General features: G+C 45.4%; 1 protein-coding gene and 1 long non-coding RNA gene across 5 annotated transcripts in view; one reads left to right on the forward strand and one right to left on the reverse strand.

The window, feature by feature from the left end:
* GALNT16 (polypeptide N-acetylgalactosaminyltransferase 16) overlaps positions 1-24,009 on the reverse strand; it is a 245,242-nt gene that overhangs the window by 48,524 nt on the left and 172,709 nt on the right. For both annotated transcript variants that reach the window (XM_053272781.1, XM_053272790.1), the window contains exons 4-6: positions 12,712-12,779; positions 10,210-10,275; positions 6,436-6,557 (exon numbers count right to left, since the gene is read on the reverse strand). In XM_053272781.1, the coding sequence (XP_053128756.1) occupies positions 6,436-6,557; positions 10,210-10,275; positions 12,712-12,779 (256 nt within the window). The remainder of the gene's footprint in view (positions 1-6,435; positions 6,558-10,209; positions 10,276-12,711; positions 12,780-24,009) is intronic.
* Positions 1,424-17,065, forward strand: LOC128335048 (uncharacterized). Of its 3 annotated transcripts, none has more exons than XR_008311494.1 (5): positions 1,424-7,228; positions 10,857-11,059; positions 13,005-13,210; positions 15,423-15,535; positions 16,833-17,065. It is a non-coding gene; the product is annotated as an uncharacterized LOC128335048 (long non-coding RNA). The 3 variants fall into 3 exon arrangements; XR_008311490.1 differs by lacking the exon at positions 16,833-17,065 and having other exon boundaries at positions 1,424-6,624; positions 6,828-7,228; positions 15,423-15,683; XR_008311491.1 differs by lacking the exon at positions 16,833-17,065 and having other exon boundaries at positions 15,423-15,683.

Here is a 24,009-nt window from a genome sequence, read left to right on the forward strand (position 1 = left end):
TACCATGGTCAATGGTATTGAACGCTGCCGAGAGATCAAGAAGAACCAGCAGGGTCACACTCCCTCTGTTGATTCCCTGGTAAAGGTCATCCATCAGGCCAACCAAGGCTGTCTCAACCCCATAGCCAGCTCTAAAGCCAGTTTGAAATGGGTCTAGATAATCAGTTTTCTCCAAAACTGCCTGGAGCTGGTTGGCCACCACCCTCTCAATCACCTTGCCCAACCAAGGGAGATTGGAGACTGGCCTATAACTATCCATCACTAAGCGGTCCAAAGAAGGCTTCTTAAGAAGTGATCTAACCATTGCCTCCTTCAAACAAGGAGGCACCCTACCCTCCCTTAGCGATGCATTTATGATATTAACTAGGCCACCTCCAACAATCTCCCTGCTGGATGCAGCCAAGTTGGGCAAGGATCCAGAGAACAAGTGGTAGGCCACACTGCCCTAAGCAGCTTGTCCACATCCTCAGGAGTTACAGATTGAAACTGATCCAATCATACACTGCAAGAGGGATTGCTGATTAGGAAAACTAATTCCTAGAAAGGTGCTGCTTGAAAGAACAGGCTAGGTTGCTTACTCATAAGAACATAAGAACAGCCCTGCTGGATCAGGTCCAAGGCCCATCTAGTCCAGCATCCTGTTTCCCATAGTGGCTCACCAGAGGCCTCTGGGAAGCTGTAAGATGATGTCCACAAACAGAGGGCTTTAGAGGGTAGGAGAGCAAAGGTTGTCATAGAAAAAATGTATGGAATGTTCAGAACTGTCTTTTTAAAAAAAATGAATGACAGGTGGGGAAAGAGGGGAATGTTGGTTAGATAGAGACTGGTAGGGAAAGATCTCAATGTGAGAACTCCTGTATGAGACTGAGCAAGGGAGCTGTTCGGGGATTTATTGATCAGAGACTACTGGAGACTAGTGGTGAACTGGGGCAGTACTCTGGGTTTGGAATGAGATGGAACTCTGGGTTTAAGCACCAGGTTTCACAAATAAGACAATATACACCTGTCCTAGACTATTTAGCAAACTTAAGGGTCATATGTGACAAGGTGGTCAGCATTTATATATATATTTCTCTAAGGCATGCCCATGACTAATCCCATGCGTGGCAGCTCTCGAGAGAGTTCAGAGAGCTGCCAGATAGCCATGGGACAGGTGGGGGAAAGAAAATGGCAGTGGCAACAGCAGCGGACCGGCTGAAGAAAATGACGGCCAGCTGGCAGGCCAGAAAGTGGGTGTGCGGGCAGGAGAAGAAGCCAACGCCCAGACAGAAAGCAGCGGGTGGGGGCAGGAGAAGAAGGCAGGGGTGGGCGGGCCAGAAAGCGGGGGTGGGTGGGCAGGCAAGGGGAGAAGAAAGAAAAAGGCTGCGGCGGGCGGGCTGGAGGGGTAAGAAGGCGGTGGCGGGTGGGTGGGCCGGCCGGAGATGCTCTGCGCCCAGCCCAGCTAGTACTCAGTATTGTGATTCACAACCAAACAAAATAGCTGCATTGTTATGGTTTATATGCCCCGCTTAGCAGAGATTTAGTAATTATTTTAAACCAATAGTAAACTTGTTCTTAGGTATTTTACAATTCACTAGCTCACCTCACAGAGCACCTGCGCACTAGTACTTGATTGCTCCCCTCACCCCCTGCCACGGCCCCCCTCACCTCAGAGATCTCTGCTCCCTCACCTGAGCCACACTCCTGCTCCTCCTCCATCCCGTTGCTTCCATCTCCCTCACCACTGTTCCCTCTACGGCGTGTGCATGTACGCGCACTCACACATTTTCTGATGTCCGCTCAGTTCATTTTAGATCCCGTTCAGGTTGAATCAGGAAGGCCCCACTCTGAATGCATGTGTGCACACACTGCCTTGATACTGCCACCCAAAACAAAACTCATTCCGCACACAAATGAAAAAAATTAGAGAGAACACTGCCCCTCACCCCCTCTTGGTCAGTCCTCCATCCCTTTACTCCATCCCCCTCACCCCTCTTGGTTGCAGCTGCAGCGTTGCTGGCACCTATTGGCCAAGCTGCAGCCCATTATCACCAGAGAACTCCCCACCCTCACCCAAGCCCTGCTCCTCCTCCTCCGCACAGGAGCAGCGGCAGTGGTTGACTGGGCCCTTCCTCGCTGTCGCCACTGCCATTGCTGCTCATTCCCCTCAGGCCGCTTGTCCCCTAAGTTAAGCAAGGTCCGCCCTGGTTGCATATGAATGGGATGTGTGATCACTGTAAGATATTCCCCTTAGGGGATGGAAGCACTTTGGGAGGAGCATCTAGGTTCCAAGTTCCCTCCCTAGCATCTCCAAGATAGGGCTGAGAGAGATTCCTGCCTGCAAACTTGGAGAAGCTGCTGCCAATCTGTGTAGACAATACTGAGCTAGATGGACCAATGGTCTGAATCAGTATATGGCAGTTTCCTATGTCTCTTGCCTGCTTGCTTTCCTCCGCCAACAGACTCGGTAGCTCCAAACAACAACAGTGGTTGACTGGGCCTTTCCTTGCTGCTGTCGCCGCCATGGCTACTCATTCTCCTCAGGCCACTGACAGGCTCAGGCCTATCCCTCGACCTTCCTTCTTTCTCTCTTCCCCTCCCTTCTTTCTAGATCCTTCTCTCTCCTCCTCTGTCTTTCTGCCCCCCCTCCATCCCTCCCTCCTTTTTCTTTCTCTCTCTCTCTCTTTCTCTATATCTCTCCCTTCCCAAGTTAACAGATCTTGTTCTTCTTGTTTCATCATCTAATCCACGCCAACGGCAGCCTCCTTCTCCTGAAGGGGCTCTTTCGTCCCTCTTGACCCCTCTCTTCGCAGACCCCTCCCCAATAAATGAATGAATGAATGAATGAATGAATAATCCTCTCCTCTACCATCAAAAACATCTTCCAACCAGCAACAGTTGCATTCAAACTAACCTTAACCATCACAGGCTCCTCCTCCCTATCTACATATGGAATCCCCACTGCCCAATCAGGTGCGTCTAATCGCGAACTCTCACGAGAGCTGCCACACATGGGATTAGCCACCGGTACACCTTAGAGAATTATATAGATAGATAGATATTTTGTTTCTTCATATGTACTGAACATTTATCCTTATCCTGCACTCACAAGTCTACATCACTAAGAGGATATATTCACTAAGGGCAGGGTAACAAACCTTATCATATGATGGCAGCATAAGATAAAGTCCAAACAAAAAAGGGGAAAGAACTCCAATTTTTACCATGAAAGTGGTAATTCAACCAGTGAAAAATAAAACAAAAACAAAAACACATCCTTGAATTTGGAATGAGCACAGGCAGAGACCTGAGAGAAGCCCAAAACCCAGACAAGAAGACATGCTCTCTCTCCTGCTGTTGCTCCCCTGCAACTGGTATTCAGAGACATCTATTCACAAGTTGCTCCATTAATGGATATGCAGCCCAGCAGGCCATTTCAAGTAAGAACTCACAAATAGTTTCTAGCACGCTTGGCATCAGCATACAGGACACTTAGACAAATTCTGAGACACCAGTGCCCTAACAGGACCCACTGCCACTGCCACCTGCACTGCCCCTCCTTTAAAAAATGTCCCCTTCTAAGCATTCCTCTCAGTGCTGGCAGCTAGACCCATCATTTAAATTCAGGGTTGCACAACTTCAGTCTTCCAGCTGTTTTTGGATAACAACTCCTATCATCCCCAGCAACCAACTGCTAGGGATGATGGGAGCTGTAGTCCAACATCTGCAGGAGGGACAAAGTTGTGCAGCCCTGTTTTAATTCCTCCATAATGTCCCTGACATAGTTGCTCAAGAGCGATGATACGTTGGGGTATTTTGAGGGCATTAAAATGGCAGTTCCAGCCATGCTGTCACCGAGAAGTGTGCTACTACTGCTGCCTGCCGCTGCTTAGTAACCCCTCTATGAGTGGGTCCTTGAGGGCTTACCAACTGGTGGTAAGCTGCAGGCAGCAGCAGTGATTCTTCCTAGGGCTCTTACCAGGTGGTGAGAGCAGCAGTACTTCCCTCAGCACAGGTACAGCAGAGCCACCATACTCCCAACATAACTTTGCTCTGCAGTGACATTACAGTGGGGGCTGCAGCCACACCCCTGCTAGAGAGTGTTTTGCTGTTGCTGTTGGCCAATGTTGCCGTAAGGCCACCAGGGCTCCATGATGCTTGGAGGAGTGTCAGCATGGCTGGAGGGGCCATTTTAATTCCCAAACCATATCTTTAACAAAGTGGAGCTGTGTGGGAGCATTGGGGGTGTATGTGTCTCTGGCCATGTCGGCACTAAGAAGAACGCAACTGTTGTGCCGCTGCTGTCCAGTAAGCCTGTTAGGCCCAGAGATGTAGGAGGGAGCCAACCAGAGGGCATTTCCCAGAGGGCATTTCCCCCCTCAAACCTGGAGCAGGTCCCAGCTTCTAGTCTAGTCAATTTCATTTCTAGATTGGGGTGGGGGATAACTGAAATTATTCACTGAAATTAAGATTGTTGCTGGCAAGGAAGACTTGCAGACCACCCTGTCAAACAGCAGGTTGGAGGCTTCCTCTCCAGAGGATCTACTCATGAGAAAGCCCTTCAGCCTGTTTGCCTGACCTGGCAAGCTAGGAATCGACTTACAAGGAATTCACATGCTGCTTGTGCATGGCTGACTGCAAAATAGAAAAAGCAGCACAGAAGCATATGAGAGAAGGAAAGGGGAGTTCTTGCCCCAGAATCCATTTTGGAAGGGAGTTCTGGCACAGATACAACCCACTGGGAAATCTCATAGGGAAAGTAATTAATTTGGATGAGCTAGGGGTTGCCTATCTTGGTAGGTGCTTGATAGGATTAAGAAAGACAAAGGAGTGAGCAAAAAGGGACAGAAGCTGATCCCTGTCTAAGCTGGTTTAATGCCAGTAGACATGCCAGATGTTTCATGTGTAGGCAATAAATGTCTATGGGCTAGAGACAACAGCCAAAGCTGGAATCGACAAGCTCCAAGCTAAATGCCTACTAGGATGGTGTGCCAAACACAGCAACTTCAGATATTGTGACTCTGAAACAGTGTGTGAGGTGGCATTCCAATGTGAGAAAAGTGGTCTACTGCACCCTACCCTAACACTTTGGGGGATGATTGTATATTGTATTTCCTTGCCCCAGATCACTGAGATATAGGCAATAGGATAAGGAGATGAGGCAGGAGCAAGGTGGGTGGGATGGTGGTTTCTAAAGTATATCTGGACTGCAAGCTTTTATCAGTGTTCCATTATTTTAACTATCACGGCTTTTCTCAAATAAGCTTGGGAATTATAATTTAGTGAGGGTGCTGAGTGTTAGAGATCCCTAAAATACAGTTCCATGGGTAGAGCAAATGACTGTTAAACTAGCATATCTCTGTAGACTGTAGTATAGACAGACATGTCTTAAGAATCCACTGTGACTGACCTATAGTTTCTCTTTTCCCCTCACTCTACAAATATCCAAATAAATCAACATTCTTAAGATCAGTCCATTATCTCTGTGCAGTCTCCACATACTGGTGAAACCTGTTCAAGTCAAGATTTACTCTGATCGACTAAAAGTAAGCCTGTAATAATACCTCAAGCAAAATAATCCCAACAATGTGGGAGGATTGAAATCTGGAGATTGAGATGCACATCTCAACCCTCCATTTCTTAATGAGAAACTTCTGGCACATTTTGGACCCCAACCCACCTCTGTGGCTGAACTGCCCAGGCACATCTCCCTCTGTACAGAAGCAGTCACAGTGCTGCCGTCGCTATTGTTGCTCCTGCCAGCAGCATGCTTTTATGAGCAAATATAAAGCAGACATTTATGGGCTACTGAGAGGGAGGATTTATTGAGCAGAGGCTTTTAAGTCACCAGTTCTAAGGCTTCACCTACTTCCTCCTCTTGGCACAGAGCTGAACATATATGTAATTTGCATCTATAGCAGTTCCTCCCACCTGTCTCCCGGGCCCTGTTAGCTACCCAGGCTCCTTTATTCTGAGAAGGAGAAAGCAGGCCTTGAAGGCAGTAGAAAGATCAGCCCTCCCCACTCAGGTCCGCCACAGCAGATTTTTCAGCAGCATTGTCGCATCTTCTTTCTGACCCCCTTGGCGCATCCAGGATGAGAAATGCCAACTCAGCTGTATCAGGTTTCCCCCTCTCCATCTACCCCAGGGTTAGTGCTTTTTTCCAAATGAGCTTCACATAGTAGATTATTACACAACTCAGGTAAAAGGCTCCCATTTGGGGATATATTTTGGAGCGCATGGGGCTTGCTACAGGGGTGGGGGGGGAAGCAATTGTAGGTGGGAGAGGCAATTCAGCAAATAGAAAAAGAGGGGGGAAACCTCATTTCTATTTGCAGTGGCTAGAGCCATGCCAACCACAGCCATGCTATGCACAGTGTGCAAGCCACTGACTGCTGACCAATAGCTAACTGGAAGGAGAGAAGCTGAGAAGGGAGGGAGGGGGCCTGGACTCACCTCTTTCACTCTCTGAAGCATAGGCTGCAGCCATTCGCTGTTTACTTCACAATGGCTGTCCAGGAAGGTGAGAATCTCGGCTGTCGCTGTTTCAGCCCCTCGTACTCGAGAGCGAATTAGCCCTGAAAGACAGGAGGGAAGCAAAGACATAGGAGAAGAAAAAGCGTAGGGACGTATGTTTGCTCTGAAGTAAGTCCAACTCAAGTAAGTTTAAGTAAGTCTTCAGTGGCACTTACTCCCATGTAAGTGTGCAGAGGATGCACACTTAATACCATGTAAGTCTGCCAGGGAGGTGGTTGGATCGTTGGATAATGAGGGAGTGAAAGGGATTATTAAGGAGGATATGGAGGTTACAGAGAAGCTAAATGAGTTCTTTGCATCTGTCTTCACAGCACAGGATACTGAGCATATACCTGTTCCTGAACCAGGCTTTTCGGGGATGGAGACTAAAGAACGGAGTCAGATAGAAGTGACAAGAGATGATGTAACTGTCTGGAAAAACTGAAAACTAGCAAATTGCCAAGGCTGGATGGCATCCATCCAAGAGTCCTCAAAGAACTCAAATGTGAAATTGCCAGCCTCCTTGCTAAAATATATAACTTATCCCTGCAATCAGGCTCTGTACCAGAGGACCGGAAAGTAGCCAATGTAACACCGATTTCCAAAAAGGGATCCAGGTGTGATCCGGGAAATTACAGGCCGGTTAGCTTAACGTTCCAAGCAAATTGACGGAAAGCATCCTCAAGGATAAAATTGTAAAGCACATAGAACAACCAGCATGGCTTCTGCAAAGGTAAATCTTGCCTCACAAACCTTTTGGAGTTCTTTGAGAGTGTCAACAAGTGTCTGGATCAAGGTGATCCAGGTGACATAGTATACCTGAACTTCCAAAAACCTTCAACAAAGTTCCTCATCAAAGACTCCTGAGAAAACTTAGCAGTCATGGAATAAGGGGACAAGTATATGTATTAATTGCTAACTGGTTGAAGGACAGGAAACAGAGGGTAGGGATAAATGGAGAGTTTTCACAATGGAGGGAAGTAAGAAGTGGAGTCCCCCAGGGGTCTGTACTGAGACCAGTGCTTTTTAATTTATTCATAAATGATCATAAATGATTCATAAATGAGGTAAGCACCAAGGTGGCCAAATTTGCACTTAATACCAAACTCTTTCGGGTAGTGAAATCCACAACGGATTGTGAGGAGCTCCAAAAGGGTCTCTCCAAACTGAGTGAGTGGGCGACAAAATGGCAAATGTGGTTCAATTTTGGCAAGTGTAAAGTGATGCACATTGGTACAAAAACCCCCAACTTCAAGTATATGCTGATGGGATCTGAGCTGTCATTGACTGACCAGGAGAGGGATCTTGGGGTTGTGGTGGACAGCTTGTTGAAAGTGTCGACTCAATGTGCGGCAGCTATGAAAAACGCCCATTCCATGCTAAGGATCATTAGGAAGGAGATTGAAAATAAAGCTGCTAATATTATAATGGCCTTATACAAAACTATGGTGTAGCCACACCTGGAGTACTGTGTACAGCTTTGGTCACCGTATCTTAAGAAGGATATTGTAGAACTGGAAAAGGTGCAGGAGAGGGCAACCAAGATGATCAGGGGCCTAGAGCACATTCCTTATGAGGCAAGGCTACAACACTTGGGGCTATTTAGTTTAGAAAAAAGATGACTGCGGGGAGACATGATAGAGGTCTATAAAATCATGCATGCATGGTGTGGAGAAAGTGGATAGAGAGAAATTCTTCTCCCTCTCACATAACACTAGAACTAGGGGTCATCCCATGAAATTGATTGCCAAGAAATTTAGGACCAGCAAACAGAAGTATTTTTTCACACAACACATATTCAACTTGTGGAATTCTCTGCCACAAGATGTGGTGACAGCGAACAACCTGGAAGGCTTTAAGAGGGGTTTGGATAACTTCATGGAGGAGAGGTCTATCAAGCGCTACTAGTTGGAAGTCTATAGGCTACCTCCAGCCTCAGAGGCAGGGTGCCTCTGAGTACCAGTTGCAGGGGAGTAACAGCAGGAGAGAGGGCATGCCCTCAACTCCTGCCTTTGGCTTCCAGCGGCATCTGGTGGGCCATTGTGTGAAACAGGATGCTGGACTAGATGGGTCTTCGGCCTGATCCAGCTGGGCTATCAGGAGCGGAGCCAGGCTGGCGACAGCCTGTGTGCAGCCGCTGTCATGGCCCCTTGGCCTCACCCCTGACGTATGACGTCAGACGCGGGGCGTGGTCTCCCTTCCAAACGCAACTCCATGGCCCCATTTGGAAAGGAGATCGGCTTGCGCTGCTTTGGCCAGAATGACTCTCCCTGACTTAAAGGAGCTGAAATTGGCCCGTGCTGCATTGGCAGTACGGCTGGAGTGGCATTCCAGCCATGCTGCCAATGCAGCTTGGGTCGATCTCTCTCCTCAATGGGCCCTCTCAGCCCCTTTTGGGAGGAAGATTGATCGGACCCACTGCGCTGGCAGCGAGACCAGGATTGGCTCTCCCTGCCTTTAAAGCAGGGAGAGTCGCTCCAGCTGCGCTGCCAATGCAGCACAGACCCATTTCGGCTCCAAACGGGGCTGCACCTCACTGCATCCACAGTTCCCATGTGTGGTCTGTGCAGATGCTTCTGTTCAGACACTGCACATCAGAAGTGTATTAAATCTACATCAGTGCTACACTGACCCATGCTAAACCTGCAGCACAGACATGGGCACAGAGATAAGAGGAAACAGGGGAACTCAGCAGATCCTTCCAGACTACTTGCAGAGTGTTTTGATAGCTCCCATCTCCTAGTTATCAAGGCAGAGTTAAGTAAAGTGTGCTGTCAAGTTGATCTCAACTCCTGGCGCCCACAGAGCCCTGTGGTTTTCCTTGGTAGAGTACAGGAGGAGTTTACCATTGCCATCTCCCACGCAGTATGAGATGATGCCGTTCAGCATCTTCCTATATCGCTGCTGCCCAATATAGGTATTTTCCCATAGTCTGGGGAACATACCAGCAGGGACTCAAACTGGCAACCTTCTGCTTGTTAATCAAAGACAGGGTACTGATCCCTAAAAGCACAGCTAGCACAACACAGCTAACATTTATAGGTGCTACAATAAATATAAAAAATAATTGTAAAAAGAAAAGTGGTGAAGCATGAAGACAAGGAAGGTGTCAACAATGGAAGTCTCTAGCTCTGGAAAGAAAACCTGTTTTTACTGTCACCATGATCAAAGGCACAAGTGCTAAAAGTGTGAGGTATAATAACATGTTCGGAAGAACTGTCCGAACAGGGAAGAACTGTCCCTGTAAATGACTTGCCACCTTCCCTGCATCATACCCCTGGCTTACAACCCCAACCTTTGTTCATACTTCCATCTGTTAACATTGATAGTAAATAACTGGAGTCTAGATTGAGGGAAAGATTCGCTGCCCTGACTAATGGTGGCCAGGATCTCAACTGGAGACAGCGGGAAGTTGGGGGGGACCCTCAAATTTGCACTATTTGAAAATTAGTGGCTCGGATCTGAACTGGAGGGCGGGGGGAATCACACCCTCAAAATGCAATTTATTTTTTACAAAAACTAGATCTAGGAAAGGGACTTGGTGGGTTCAGAAGGTGATACAGCTATACAACCTTCATCCCACCACAAGTTTTAATTTGCACTACCATTAACTCAGAGAAGCAAGTTTTGGGCAGTATAGAAATATGTGGAAGGAAGGAAGAAGGAAGGAAGTCCCTTTGAAGGTAGATGATCCCTGTAGGTTATCAGGCTCACCTTCTCGACGACTGTTGCGTAGACACTTGACCTTTGGTATCTTGGTAAGGAGCTGGCAGTCATCAGCTGAAGAGAAGAGAAAACAGTTGGCTCAAGTGTGCAGACTGTTTGGTATTGGCAGAAAGCTGCAATTAATTCTCCCCATGTGTCTCAAAAGAGGGCAAGGCCTTTCTTTCACTTACGATACTAATCAGCAGATGGCCTAAATGCCATGATCACCAAAAGAACTCTGCTTGGCTGTCAGCCTCCTTCCTTGCCCCAAGTTATTCAGTCAGCATTTCTCAGGCATTATATGGCAAATGACATGTCAGCTATGTATCAAGAAGACCCAACCATTTCTCCTCCTTTCTAAAGTGCCCATGGTAAAGGGCACTTTAAAGTAGAGAAGAAGTAGAGGGAAAGGGAGTGCTTAATCTTTCCTTGGCCACTCCCCTTCCACCAAAATCTCCTTCCCACCAAGCTGCTTTTACTCCTCCTGCAGGGTTCCACCCAGACCCATGTTTGTTACACAAAGTGCCCAGATCAGCTAGTTCGGCCCTATGCCTCCCAGTCTGATTCTTCTTCACGCCCCACGGACACCAGCAGTAGTGATATTTTATCTTCTTTTCCATGTCTTGCCAAGTCCCTCACTTATCATCTTTCTACAGCTTGGTGTCCTGGCGAGAAACACAAAGGCTACAAGCCAAAGTACTTTTCTTGGCACCTCCATCCTGGAATTTTTCCATTTTCACAGCTCCTCACTGCCTGAAATATTGCTTGTGTGGGCATTTTGTCAGAGGCTCTATCACTGAGTTGGAATGACAGTTACCCTTGATTAACGGCTACTGAGAAATTGCTGGACATCTGCTAGGTAAGGAAACTAATGTCCAAAAGTGAACCCATGAATCCATTGTAGGTTATCCACACCGTCCAGGAATATAGGGAAATCCCATTCCAGCAATGCTAGCAATGTCCATCCGAGATTATCCCTTTATAGGTTTGATAGTGATGCTTAGAGAATGTATGTTGAAAGACAATTTCAAAATGCTGTTATTAAATAAAAATAATAATTTGAAAAGGTGAAAAGAGAAGCCACAGGTGGGTGGGAACCATATCAGTACCTCAGTGGAGGTAAATGATTACATTCCCTCTCCACCACTATAACCCTGATCCGAACAGATGCCCACATGGCTGCTATTACATTTGGGAAATCAAATACAAATATCAGCTAGTTTGGCCCTTTGTCTACCAATCTTCTCTTGACGTTAGCCCTGTTCAGACTTTTGCTTTTTAAGGTATGCAGTACTTATGTACGTTTCCCAGAGTGCCCCTGGAAATCCCACCCTCACCCTTCTCACGTTCGTCACAATTACGCCGTTTGTTTGAGGAGGCGAATACTGTATGTGTGATGGTGGTTACTTCTGTGATTGGAAGGCTGGGGTGCATCCCTGGAGGCTGAACTTCCAGGCACATTCTGGGAGGCTGTCCACAAGTACAACATCTCTTTTTTTTAAAATGCCCTGAACTTCTAAGGCGAGAGCAACGGCTGCCAAGTAGGATCTATCTTTTGTTGACGCTATTAATTGAGGTGTTCTTTCTTGCCCCCACATCCCCTTCAGGAGCTTTGCCCATCACACTCTGCTCAGAATGAGCTTCTAGAAATTGAGGAATCAGCATTTCTTAGCCATCTGTTACTATACTAGGGGGAAACTGACTAAAACCCATGGATATGAGAGGGTCATCTTCCTTGGAGGCCTTCAGGAAAGCCTTAAAGACCCATCTTTTTAGCCTGGCTTTTAATATCCAGTTTTAAATTTAATTTTGATCTGCTTTTAAATATTTTTTGATTCTATGTGTTTATTTTATTGTAAACTGCCTTGAGCCACCTTAGGAAGGGTGGTATATAAATCTAATGAATGAAATAATATAAAATACAAAATAAATGAATACAAAATTAAAATGGTCTATCTGCAAAAATGCAGTAAAAATGACTGTCTTGTGCCAGGTTCCTGGAGGAAGGATAGTGCCTCCTGTGGCAGAATTCCATCTACTTATCGCCCAAGAATAGTTCTGCTCCATAAAAACCCTCAGCAAAAACCTGAGGATAACAACCCTAATCTGACAAGAAAACAGTAGTGCTCTGTTGCATGCATTATCTCTTCCCTCTTGAACCTGGATAATTGGGGCTCCTAGCTGTGCACACCACTTGCCATACTTCTGATAATGGGCCACAAAATGGTGACTAATGAGACCCAACTGAGCATTTTGGCTTTTCTGGCCAGGACTGTCAAGCAGAAAGACAACAGAGAACTGACAGAAAGATACCAGGAAAAAACAGGGGATGGGGATGGCTAGGTGGAAATTAAACAAAGCACAGCAGATCTGTGCTCCTTCCCCTGCTTTATTACTCCCCTCTCCCAGAAGAGAGGAAATATTCTGTGTGAAGGAGAAAACTATATAACATAAATGAATAAGAAGTGGAAAAAATAATTAAAGACCAGGTGAGAAAAAGTGAATACTTACTATCAGTGCTGAAGTCATCCACTAGAATTATTTCCTGAATCAGATTGGCAGGAGTACGATTCAGAACACTAAACAAACATACAAAGAAAAAGCAATTAGAAGGTTTTGCCTTTGCCATTTTAAATAAAACACAATCCCCAGTGGCCCTCTTCCAAGAACAAATCCCCACATATTTTTTATTTCATTTTATTTATATACCACCTGACTTTGTAGGCTCTAAGCGGTTCACAAAAGTACATACAATAAAGGCAAAATAAAACAACCATTAAAACAACCATTTTAAAAATTCACAGATTACTACAGACCAGGCTAAATAGACTTAATGGCTCTTTTAAAGGCGGGTAAAGATGTTGAATTATGAACAGCTATAGGGAGTGCATTCCACAGAGAAGACCCGCTCGTAAGTTGCAGCCAGATGAGATGGTGGCATCCGGAGACAGACCACGCTTGATGACCTCAATATGCGGTGGGGATCATGCAGAAGAAGGCGCTCTCCCAGGTAACTTGGTCCTAAGCCGTTTAGGGCTTTAAAGGTAATTACCAGCACTTTGTATTTTGCCCAGAAACCTATTGGTAGCCAATGTAGTTGCCCTAAAACAGGCATAATATGGTCTATCTGAGAAACCCCAGCGACTAATCTAGCTGCCACATTTTGGACCAACTGAAGTTTCCAAACCACATTAAAAAGCAGCCCCATGTAGAGTGCATTGCAGAAGTCAAGCCTAGAGGTTACCAGAGAGTACACCACAATTCTGAGATCATTGTCTTCGAGGAATGGACACAGCTGTTGTATCAACTGAAGTTGATAGAAAGCACTTCTGGCCATAGCCTCAACCTGAGAAACCAGAGTGAGGCCTGGGTCCAGAAGTACTCCCAAGTTACATATCTGTTATGTCGGGGGGAGTGCAACCCCATTGAGAACAGGAAGATCTGTCATGTCCCTCAAAGTGTGACCTCTTACCATGAGTACCCCCCATCTTGTTTGGATTAAGTTTAATTTTACGTATTATCCCTCATCCAGTCCATTATTGCTTGTAGACAGGCATTTAGGGGAGTTATACAATTTCCTGATGATGATGTCATGGAGAAACAGATTTGCGTGTCATCAGCATATTTATAGCACCAAATCTCCTGATGATCTCATCCAGCAGTTTCATGTACCGTATTTTACGGACTATAAGACGCTACAGACTATAAGACGCACCTTAATTTTAATCCAGTTTTTCAGAGTTTTAACATATTAAACTGTTAAAACATATAAGACGCACCTGAATTTTGGCGGATATTTTTTGAGGAAAAAAGTGAGTCTTATAGTCCATAAAATACGGTAGATGTTAAAAGCTTCGGAGATAGTATGGAGCCCTGAGGGATATCATACAGTAGTTCTTGTTTCAGAGAGCAACTATCTCCTAGCAACACCATCTGGAATCTACCAGAGAGATAGGGAGAGAACCACTGCAGAGCAGTACCACCTATTCTCGATCCTCCAAGTGATCCAAAAGGATACAATGGTTGATAGTATCGACAGCCACAGAGAGGTCCAAAAGAATCAACAGAGTCACACTACCCATGCCACATCACACTCCCCATGCTACTTAGAAACAAGAGACTGACACTGGGATGTGCTTTTTCAGGCTGCTTGTTCAACTCATAATACAGCAACAAATCTCAGCTCTCTGACACATATGCTTTCAAACACCTGTTTGTCACTTTACATTTTTAAATATCAATTCCCTGCTAACTTGGCAAAGAGGCACCTTTTAACGTGGTGATTCTCTTTATTTAGCAGGGGGAGAGTAACTGGCCCTATCCACCCCCAGCACAGGACCTCCAGTGACTGTTGCTGGTGTCTATCTTATGTTTCTTTTTAGAATGTGAGCCCTTTGGGGACAGGGTTCCATCTCATTTAATTATTATTTCTCTGTGTAAACCACCCTGAGTCATTTTTGGAAGGGCAGTATAGAAATCGAATGAATGAATGAATGAATGAATGAATGAATAAATAAATAAATAAATAATTCAGCTGAGTTCAAGATTATTGTGGTCAATGACCAAATCAGAAATGTTAAGGTGTATACTCTAATTCTCAAGTATATACTTAAAACATGATGTCTGGAGAGGTCCTGTGAATCCACCAAATGAAGCACAGGCACTTCTCCAGAAAGGAGGTACTTCTCCAAAAGGAGCAAGAGGTGCTTCTCCAGAAATCTGTGGCTGTAAACCCACGACAGGTTTACAGAGCACCTCTTATAGGACAGGCATAGGCAACCTTAGTTCTCCTGGGCGCTTTCCAAATTGTTAAAGTGGCTAAACTCCTTGTTCAGGCAAATTACAGTCAAAACGTAAAACCTGCAGGGGGAGCAGTCTTGCAAAAACTAACAACCTGGAAAAACAACACCTTTTTAACGCCAGATAAACATCATAGCACTAAATCGCAATTAAATTCAAAACAAGGCATCCAAGATGAATGGTACCCTGCGGTCAGCATCGGGACTGTGGTGTCCCGACACAAGAAGTGTGGAAGCACACTTCAGAGATTCGTCCTGACCCTGTTTTAGGGTCTAATCTGGAAAGTGCCCAGCTGTTGAACTACAACTCCCCAATGTATTGCAGCTGGGGATTATGGGAGTTGTAGTTCAACAACAGCTGGAGAGCCAGGGTTGCCTACCCTGTCCTACTGTATATACTCCTGTTAATCTTCTTCTTGGCAGGGGAAGGAAGGGAGATCTGTGAGTGCTGCTGTTCGCACGGGGACCTATCTAGTTATCCACGACCAGAGTGTGTTGTCCGTGTCAACTGATGTAACTGCAACCTGTGAATAAAGGTGATCGGAAATTGATGGAAAGCATCCTCAAGGATAAAATTGTAAAGCACATAGAACAACCAGCATGGCTTCTGCAAATGTAAATCCTGCCTCACAAACCTTTTGGAGTTCTTTGAGAGTGTCAACAAGTGTCTGGATCAAGGTGATCCAGGTGACATAGTATACCTGGACTTCCAAAAACGTTTGACAAAGTTCCTCATCAAAGACTCCTGAGAAAACTTAGCAGTCATGGAATAAGGGGACAAGTATATGTATTAATTGCTAACTGGTTGAAGGACAGGAAACAGAGGGTAGGAATAAATGGAGAGTTTTCACAATGTAGGGAAGTAAGAAGTGGGGTCCCCCAGGGGTCTGTACTGGGAACAGTGCTCTTTAACTTGTTCATAAATGATCTAGAAGTTGGGTTAAGCAGCAAAGGGGCCAGATTTGTAGATGACACTGAATTATTTAGAGTAGTGAAATGCACAACAGATTGTGAGGAGCTCCAAAAAGATCTCTCCAACCTGGGTGAGTGGGCAAATGTGGTTCAATGTATGCATAGGCGGAACTGGGGGGGGGGGGGCAGGCAGGGCATGTGCCCTAGGTGCCACTGATGAGGGGGCGCCATGCCAGTTCCTGCCACCCCCACCCCACTGCCCACCTGCCCAGCCCCAGGGCCCCTCAGCCACTTGCCTCCAGCTCCGGCCTAGGATCCGCAAGGAGACCTAGGATGAGAGCGGCCTGCAAACTGCAGAGCTTTCTCTTCCCACCTCTCAGCTGATCGGCGGGTGGGCGGGGCTTCCAGAGAGGACTCCGAGTAGGCCTCCCTGAAGCCTGAACTCGGCAGGCCAAGCAAGCCAGGAAGGAGGAGGCAAGCAGAGTTCTGCAGCAGACCCTTTGCCCAGACCAGCCAGCACAGCTTTTGCCAGGTAGGCTGTGAATTCCTTTTTGTGGTTGCACCCCCCACACACACACACACCATATATAGGGATCTGCTTGCCATAGGGCTTTGATATGGTGGGGGAGACTGAGAAGTCTCTGAATATTTAATTTAAAACAGACTGAAAAATTTGCTGGCTTTAAAAACAAAAACTATCTAAAAAGGCCTATAAGTGGCTTGTTTCATGGCAGAAAATTACAAAAACTTCTGGAACAAGTATATTTTATTTATTTTCATTCATTCATTCATAAATGCACTTATGTTCAAGTTGTTTTGCAACCCAGAAGGTCTGAGTGAGAACTGTGAAGCATGTGTTGTGCTTTTATTTTATTTTATTTTATTTTTCTTGTGTGTGAACTGTTCTCCAATAACTTGCAGGGACTTCAGGATGCATCTGGCCAACATGTGAATGCAGCACCTCCATTCCAGAGGAGATGTGTGTTAAAGGGCTTTAAAAGCCTCGTGTGAAAAAACTCCCAGAATCAAACTTTACTGAATTTGTTCAGAATTCTGAAAAAACAAACATAGGCTCACCCTGCATTGTTGAAAGTCTCCTTTGCTAATCTGCAGTGAGAGGGCCATTTTAATAATTAGCATTGCTACACTGTATTCTAGGCATTAAAAGTAGCACAAATATATAGTACTCAATGTATATCACTATATACTGTGAAGTGTGTGTGTATTCAGTGAAATGTATTTCCAGGCAGCATACTAATTTTGAAATATCAGATGTAAATCCTTGGGGGCCTGGGGTGTGTGGAGGCCCTGGACTTTGAGGGGCTGGGAGCCCATTTTAAAATCTCATCTTGGCCCATTCCAACCTTGCTATGCCCCTGGTGGTCACTACACATGGGTTTCTGCACAACACCTGCACAGAAGAAACTTCCATGTAGAAAATGTGTCTCTTGTAAATTGACCCTGAATTTTCCATCCATGACTGGGATATCTGAGAGTTAGAGTCAATAATAAAAGAACAGCACACTGATTGTGACAGGAAGGGGCAAATTACAATGATTTTTTAGTCTGGAAGGGGCTGGTTTTGGCCCTGGCAGAACTTGGCTGTCTGCTCCTGTTGCAAATGCCTGTGTCTAGTGTGGCAAACTAATGTATCCTCCTCCCTCTTCGTGTCAAAGTAAGCACTAGTGTGTTGAATGCACATATACCCCATCATGAGCCAACAGTCATCATAAGACAAAGGCTGGCAAGAATCATTCACTGGTTTATAGACCACCACCACCTTCTGGTTTATAGACCCACCACCACCCCTATTTTGCTAGTGGCTATTTGGGCAGGTGATCCTCTAGGACAAAGTCATGTTTTTTTAAAATAATGAGATGAGACAGAGAAAATGACACTTGGAATCCTTGCATAACTCCTGACTGTTGTTCTAAGTCTTTTACAGAGATGGCTCATGTTTTCAGGTTTTGATCAACAACCATGTCTAGATGGTACAGTGTTCCTTTTAACAGAGATTTCCAGATATTGTTGACTACAAGTCCCATTATTCCTGTTTGGACAGGGGCGCAATTTCAGTGCTTGCCCTAGGTACTATTTTCCCTAGTTACGCCTCTGAATGTATGCAAGGGATGCATATTGGGACAAACAACCCCAGCTTCACATACAAACTGATGGGGTCTGAGCTCTCAGTGACTGACCAGGAGAAAGAAATCTTGGGTTCGTGGTGGACAGCTCATTGAAAGTGTTGACTCACTCAGTGTGCAGCAGCTGTGAACAAAGGCAAATTCCATTAGGGATGGAATTGAAAATAAAAATGCTAAGATTATAATTCCCTTATACAAATCTATGGTGTGGCCATATTTGGAGTGCTGTATGGCCGCATTTGGATTACTGTGGGCCTGATCCAGCAGGGCTGTTCTTATGTTCCTAAGCTTATATAAACAGCAGTTCCATACTATATTCCACTTCTTAATTCAAATTGTTTGCTTCATTGCATTTCAAACATGCTGTCAAGATTATTTTCTATGGGTTTGCGTAGAAGCTGGCAATCATGTAAGTACAGTACAGATATAAGTAGATTCTTCTTAGCTTTCCCTCACTTAATTTTGTTATTTAAATCCTTTTTTGAATCTGTTGCTACCTTCTATGGAGAGTTCCAGGCCCTTTTAGTATTGCTAGTTCCTTTAGAATAATCCCATCTGTTGTGATGGCTGTGTCCAGAGAAGTCAGTGCATTTCTAGGACAGAGAGGAATTCTCCTGATTCCTCTGTGATTAATTTTCTATGTGCTCAGTTCACATATGCAGAGAACAGCAAAGGAATTAATTCGGCAAGCCACTCCTCAACTTCAGTTCCCCTGCTCCATCTGTAATACAGAGAGAACAACTTCATGACCTACTATGATTATGAGACATGCACCAGCTGTTTGTTCCAGGCTATGTCTTGTGACAAACAGCTGTGCAGACACACCCAGAGTGACAGCCATCTCATGTGGAGCAAGAGCTGCCAAACAAGCAAGCAGCTCATGGGAGGCAGCTGTCTCCTAAGGTGTGCAAGATGTCCAGTGGCTTGTGACTGACAACCATCCCCTGCAGAGGCTGTGAGACTGTTCTCACACGCAGGCAAAACCGGGCTAACAAAGCCAAGCCCAGTCCTACCCACATGTGAGAGCCGCCAATTCTCACGGGATCTGGCCCAATTCCAGCGGCACCTCGGTGGCAAACCTGCCAAACCAGCCGCCCTCCTAAATGGGGTTAAGAGAGCAAGCACTATCTTAACCCAATTTTTGCAATTGTCTGTGGGGCTCCTGGCTGGCTTTGGGGCAGGGAGGAGGAATCCCCATAATGCACCTTGCACTTGCACGGTACATTATGGGGGTTCCGGAGGGCAGGGAAACGCCTCCCAGCACCCTAATCTCCATACTGACTGAGGAGGCAGCTGCACGTCTGGGCATGCAGTCTCCGCACCCAGACCTCTACGAGGATCGTCTGCGGGGAGGTAAGCTTTTGAAGGCTTCCACCCGGCTGATCCTGCAGCCCTTTCTTACCGGTTGTGAGAAAGGGCTCTAAGAGATGCTGGTGGGGAAACAATCCAAGAAGTCAATGTTAAAAGTTCCTGGCACACAAATACCTTAGGGCTGCTTTCCACATTACTTTTCTCTACTTGTATTCTGAAGAGTCATATAAAGAAGTGCCAGAAAAATGGTTGCAGATGTTCCTCTTTGTGAAGGAGAAAACCCCCAGAAGCTGATTATTCACATCTTATAACGATGGGTGGCTTGGACACTTTCTGGCTGCCTTCCTATGGGTATTTTAAAGGATGTGAGTATTGGAACATAACATTAGAAGTGATACTTAGCAAGAAGCAATCATCATCATCTCAGCACTGTAATAACACCTCATCCCACTTCAGGATCTGCCCCGGCCGTTGCTAACACTAGAGCTCCAAACGGCACAAATATATTAATGTTCAGGAAGAACAACATTTTCCTCTTGACCATAAATTTAATTTAATTTAAATTTCTCCTGACCTAGAATTAATTGGCCTATTAATGTTCAGCAGGAGCAACATGTCTCTTCTGGCTTCACATTTTTTGCCTTGATTCAACTGTTGAGCCATTCATCATCCAGAGGAACTAAAGCACTCTCTCAGCCCTTACACTCAATAGTATACATCGGTCATGTGAACAGATTTGTAACATCAAAGAATAAGATATTGCCAGGAGCAAGGCTAAATTCTCAGAGAATAAACACAACTCTTTCAAGTGACTATTTCCTCAGCACATAATCAGGTAAATTATTAAAAAAAACTAGCTGGCCTGGCCTACGCCTCTAGTTCTCCCTCCCCCCCCCTTGGCTGGCGCTGCCTTCTCCCCCCTCCCAGCCACCGCTGCCTTCCCTCCCCCTCCCAGCCGCCACTGCTTCCCCCCCCGGCTGCCGCCGCTTTCTCTCCCCCCTGGCCGCTGCCGCTTTCTCTCCCCCACAGCCGCTGCTGCTTTCTCTCCCCCCCCTCCGCCGGCCGCCACCACTTTCTCTCCCCCCAGCTGCCTGTTTCCTCCCCCCCCCCCAGCCACTGCCTCTTTCCTCCCCCCCAGCCACTGCCAGTCTGCCACTTTCTCTCCCCCTGCCCCCTCCAGCCATCACCGCTTTCCTTCCCCCCGGCCGCTGCTTTCTCTCCCCGCCCCCAGCTGACGCCACTTTCTCTCCCTGACCCCGCTGCCGCTGCTCTTTCTCCCCCTCCTGGCAGCTTGCCCGTGAACTCTTGCGAGAGCTACCACATATGGGATTAGCCACAGGTACGTCTCAGCGAATTATATATATAGACTTTGGAATGCTCTCCCAGTCGCTATTTGTTCCTCAGTCTCCATCATGGCTTTTAGAAAACATGTGAAGACTTGGCTTTTTACTCAGGCTTTTATGTGATTGTCTCCATTGCTGCTTCTCTGTATATTGTATGGTATTTGTATGTATGTATGTATTTTAATTTTTTTTAAATTAAATCTGTTTTTATATTTTAGCATATGTTAATTGTGTAATTTTTATAGTCTTGTTTTAACTTTTTGTATGTTAACCGCCTTGTGATTGTTTTAATGAAAGGCAGAATATAAATTTAACAATAAATAAATAGACTGGGGATAATGTTCACTTTGGTTTTATTTCCTTTTGCAAAGTATAAGAAGAGAAGCACTCTGTCCAAGCCTCAGGTCTCTCTTGCCATATTTGTGATCCAATTAGGAGATCCAGAATTTCAAAAGCCAAAAAGGGCCATCAATATATATTTTGCCATGATTTGCAAATATGTCAGAAAGTTTCACCCGGAAATTCCAGTATCTAGTCGAGTCTTTATCTAGTCCAATCTGTAGCTGAACTAAAAACCAATCTGGGGAGAAAGGCCTAAAATGACAAAACTAAACAAAACAGGCTAATACAACATTATATAACTCCAGATTCCAAACTCTCTAGTTCCTCCAAATGCTACATGTAGCTGCATATGCACACAGCTATTTAAAGAGCAATTTCCTTTTGCCTGAACTGAAGCTTAGGTGATGTTCTCTGTGGCATTTGTATCACAGGTCATAACAGACATCCAATGGCCAATAGCCCTTGGTACTTTCCCCCAATTGATATGTGCCAATATTTGCATAAATCTATCATTACCCACTGTATATGCAACTAGAGAGGTAAAAGGCATTACATTTCACACCACATTTGTTCCTGAATTAATCTTTTTTTCACTTATCTCATAGCGTGTCATTCTTTGCCCTCAGCCTTTAGCTCATCAAGATGGTGTGGTTAAGGCCTGCTTGCTTTTTTAGAAATGAGAAAAACAACCCACCCACCACATATAATATTCTATAGATCCTGATCTGTTATGAACATGGAAACCACAATTTTATTTTTACCAGGGGAAGGGTAGTCAGAAACCTAATAGATGTCTCCCTTTCCGGCTGTCCTGCCAGCTCTTTGACCTTGGGGAGCACTGCCAACATCCCACATCACCTTACCTTGCTCCTCTGCAATGCCAGGTTGGTCCAAAATAAATTGGAACTCATCCATGATTTGATCATGGATGAAGGGGCCGGCCTGGAGTGTATTACCAAGACTTGGTTGGGGGAGGCTAGTGGTCAAGTTTGGTCCCAGCTTTTCCCTCCTGGATATTCTGTAGCGGAGCAGGTGAGGGGACGTGGGCGGGGAGGTGGAGTGGCTGTGGTTTATAAGGATAACATCTCCCTTACCAGGGTCCCTGTTAGGGTATCGGACCATACTGAATGTGTGTACTTGAGTTTGGGGACCAGGGATAGATTGGGACTTCTGCTGGTGTACCGATCGCCCCGCTGCCCAACGGAATCCCTTACTGAGCTCTCGGACTTGGTCACGGAACTTGCATTGGAGTCTCACAGACTTTTGGTGATGGGGGACCTCAATGTTCATTTCGGGACCAATTTGTCCGGGGCAGCTCAGGAGTTCATAGCGGCCATAATAACTATGGGCCTATCCCAAGCGGTCTCTGGATCGACGCATATTGCAGGTCACATGTTTGATTTGGTCTTTTACTCTGATCAGGGTGGTGTTCGGTTGGTGGGGACTCCTACGATCTCCCCGTTGTCATGGACGGACCACCATCTCATTAAGGTTGGACTTACAACCACTTTCCACCTTCGCAGGGGCAAGGTGCCCATTAGAATGGTCCACCCGAAGAGGTTACTGGATCTGATAGGATTCCAAGAAGCCTTGGAGGGATTCAGTGTTGGCTCTGCTGGTGATCCTGTTGATGCCCTGGTTGAGAACTGGAACAACTTTCTCACCAGGGCAGTACACACGATTGCTCCTAAGCGTCCAGAGGCGTAACTAGGGAAAACGGCGCCCGGGGCAAACACTGAAATTGCCCCCCCCTGCCACATCCCCCCCCCCCGCCGCCCCCCCAACATACATCTGACTGACACACATGTTTCAGAAAACTTTTATTTTAAAAATTACAAAAATTACCAAAAATTTCAAAATGCACTACATACTTAGGTTTTTCCTCACAACAACCCTGTGAAGTTGGCTTGTATCTCAAACATCAGAATTATGATGCAATGATGATTATTATGATTATGATGCCCCTCCCTCACGCCCTGGTTCTGTTCCTGACTTTCCCTCGTGAGTGACTGTATTTTAACAAAACGAAAACCAAGGACTCCAAAGTAATTCGAGGGACTAGGGTGATAGTGCTAAAGACTCCTTATTCTCCCACTGTTAAAGAAAGACTCCCCTTTTCCAAAACCGTGTGCTATTTACACCAGAAAAGGTTTCAAATGGAGGGGGAAGCATTTATGCATTTATGCTTTGTTTTATGTTACGATTTCAAAGTTAGAAAAACTATAAAAGGGCCATTTTAGAGAAGATATGCACTGCCTTAGTTGCAAATCCTGCTTTTTTGAGATTCCCTGCAATTGAATAAAGCGATAATATACACCTTTGCTATTTAAATTGGTTGGAGAGTATTTATGACAATAAAAAAATGAAATGGCATTTCAGATGCAACATTGGTTGCCTAAGACCACTCAGATTTAACTAATCTTCATCACATTGACAAAAAGAGCAATTAAAATTAAAATCCATGACTAAAACCAAACCACTTTGGGGTTGTTTTTAATGAAAGGTGGTATATAAATTTAACAATAAATGTTTAGAAGTATATACTTTCACCCCCTGCCCAACCTACAATTAATTCCAGCTTATTTTCAAAGGGCTTCTAGTTTTATTTACAAATTGCTTGGCAGCACCAATGTTTAAGTAATTGCTAATTGCTCCTAATGATAGTTTTACTTATTGTTAAATTTATATACCACCTTTCATTAAAACATTCTCTGTTCATCTGATTTTCAGTCTGGTTAATTAAATCGGTGGAGGTTTAGACTTTCCTGATGGGCTGAAACAGCTAATCCATTTTGATGATGACATATAATTAAATTAGCTTGCATTACATAGTGAAAAAGTCCAGGAAGGGAGAGATGGGGGGATGTGGAACCCAAGGTTCCACATCCCCCCATCTCCCCCTCCCTGAACCTTTTCAGTTAAAACGTGGTTAGATTATAGGGGAGGAAGGACTTGAAT

The sequence above is a fragment of the Hemicordylus capensis genome, chromosome 1, assembly GCF_027244095.1.
Source record: "Hemicordylus capensis ecotype Gifberg chromosome 1, rHemCap1.1.pri, whole genome shotgun sequence".
Lineage (NCBI taxonomy): Eukaryota > Metazoa > Chordata > Lepidosauria > Squamata > Cordylidae > Hemicordylus > Hemicordylus capensis.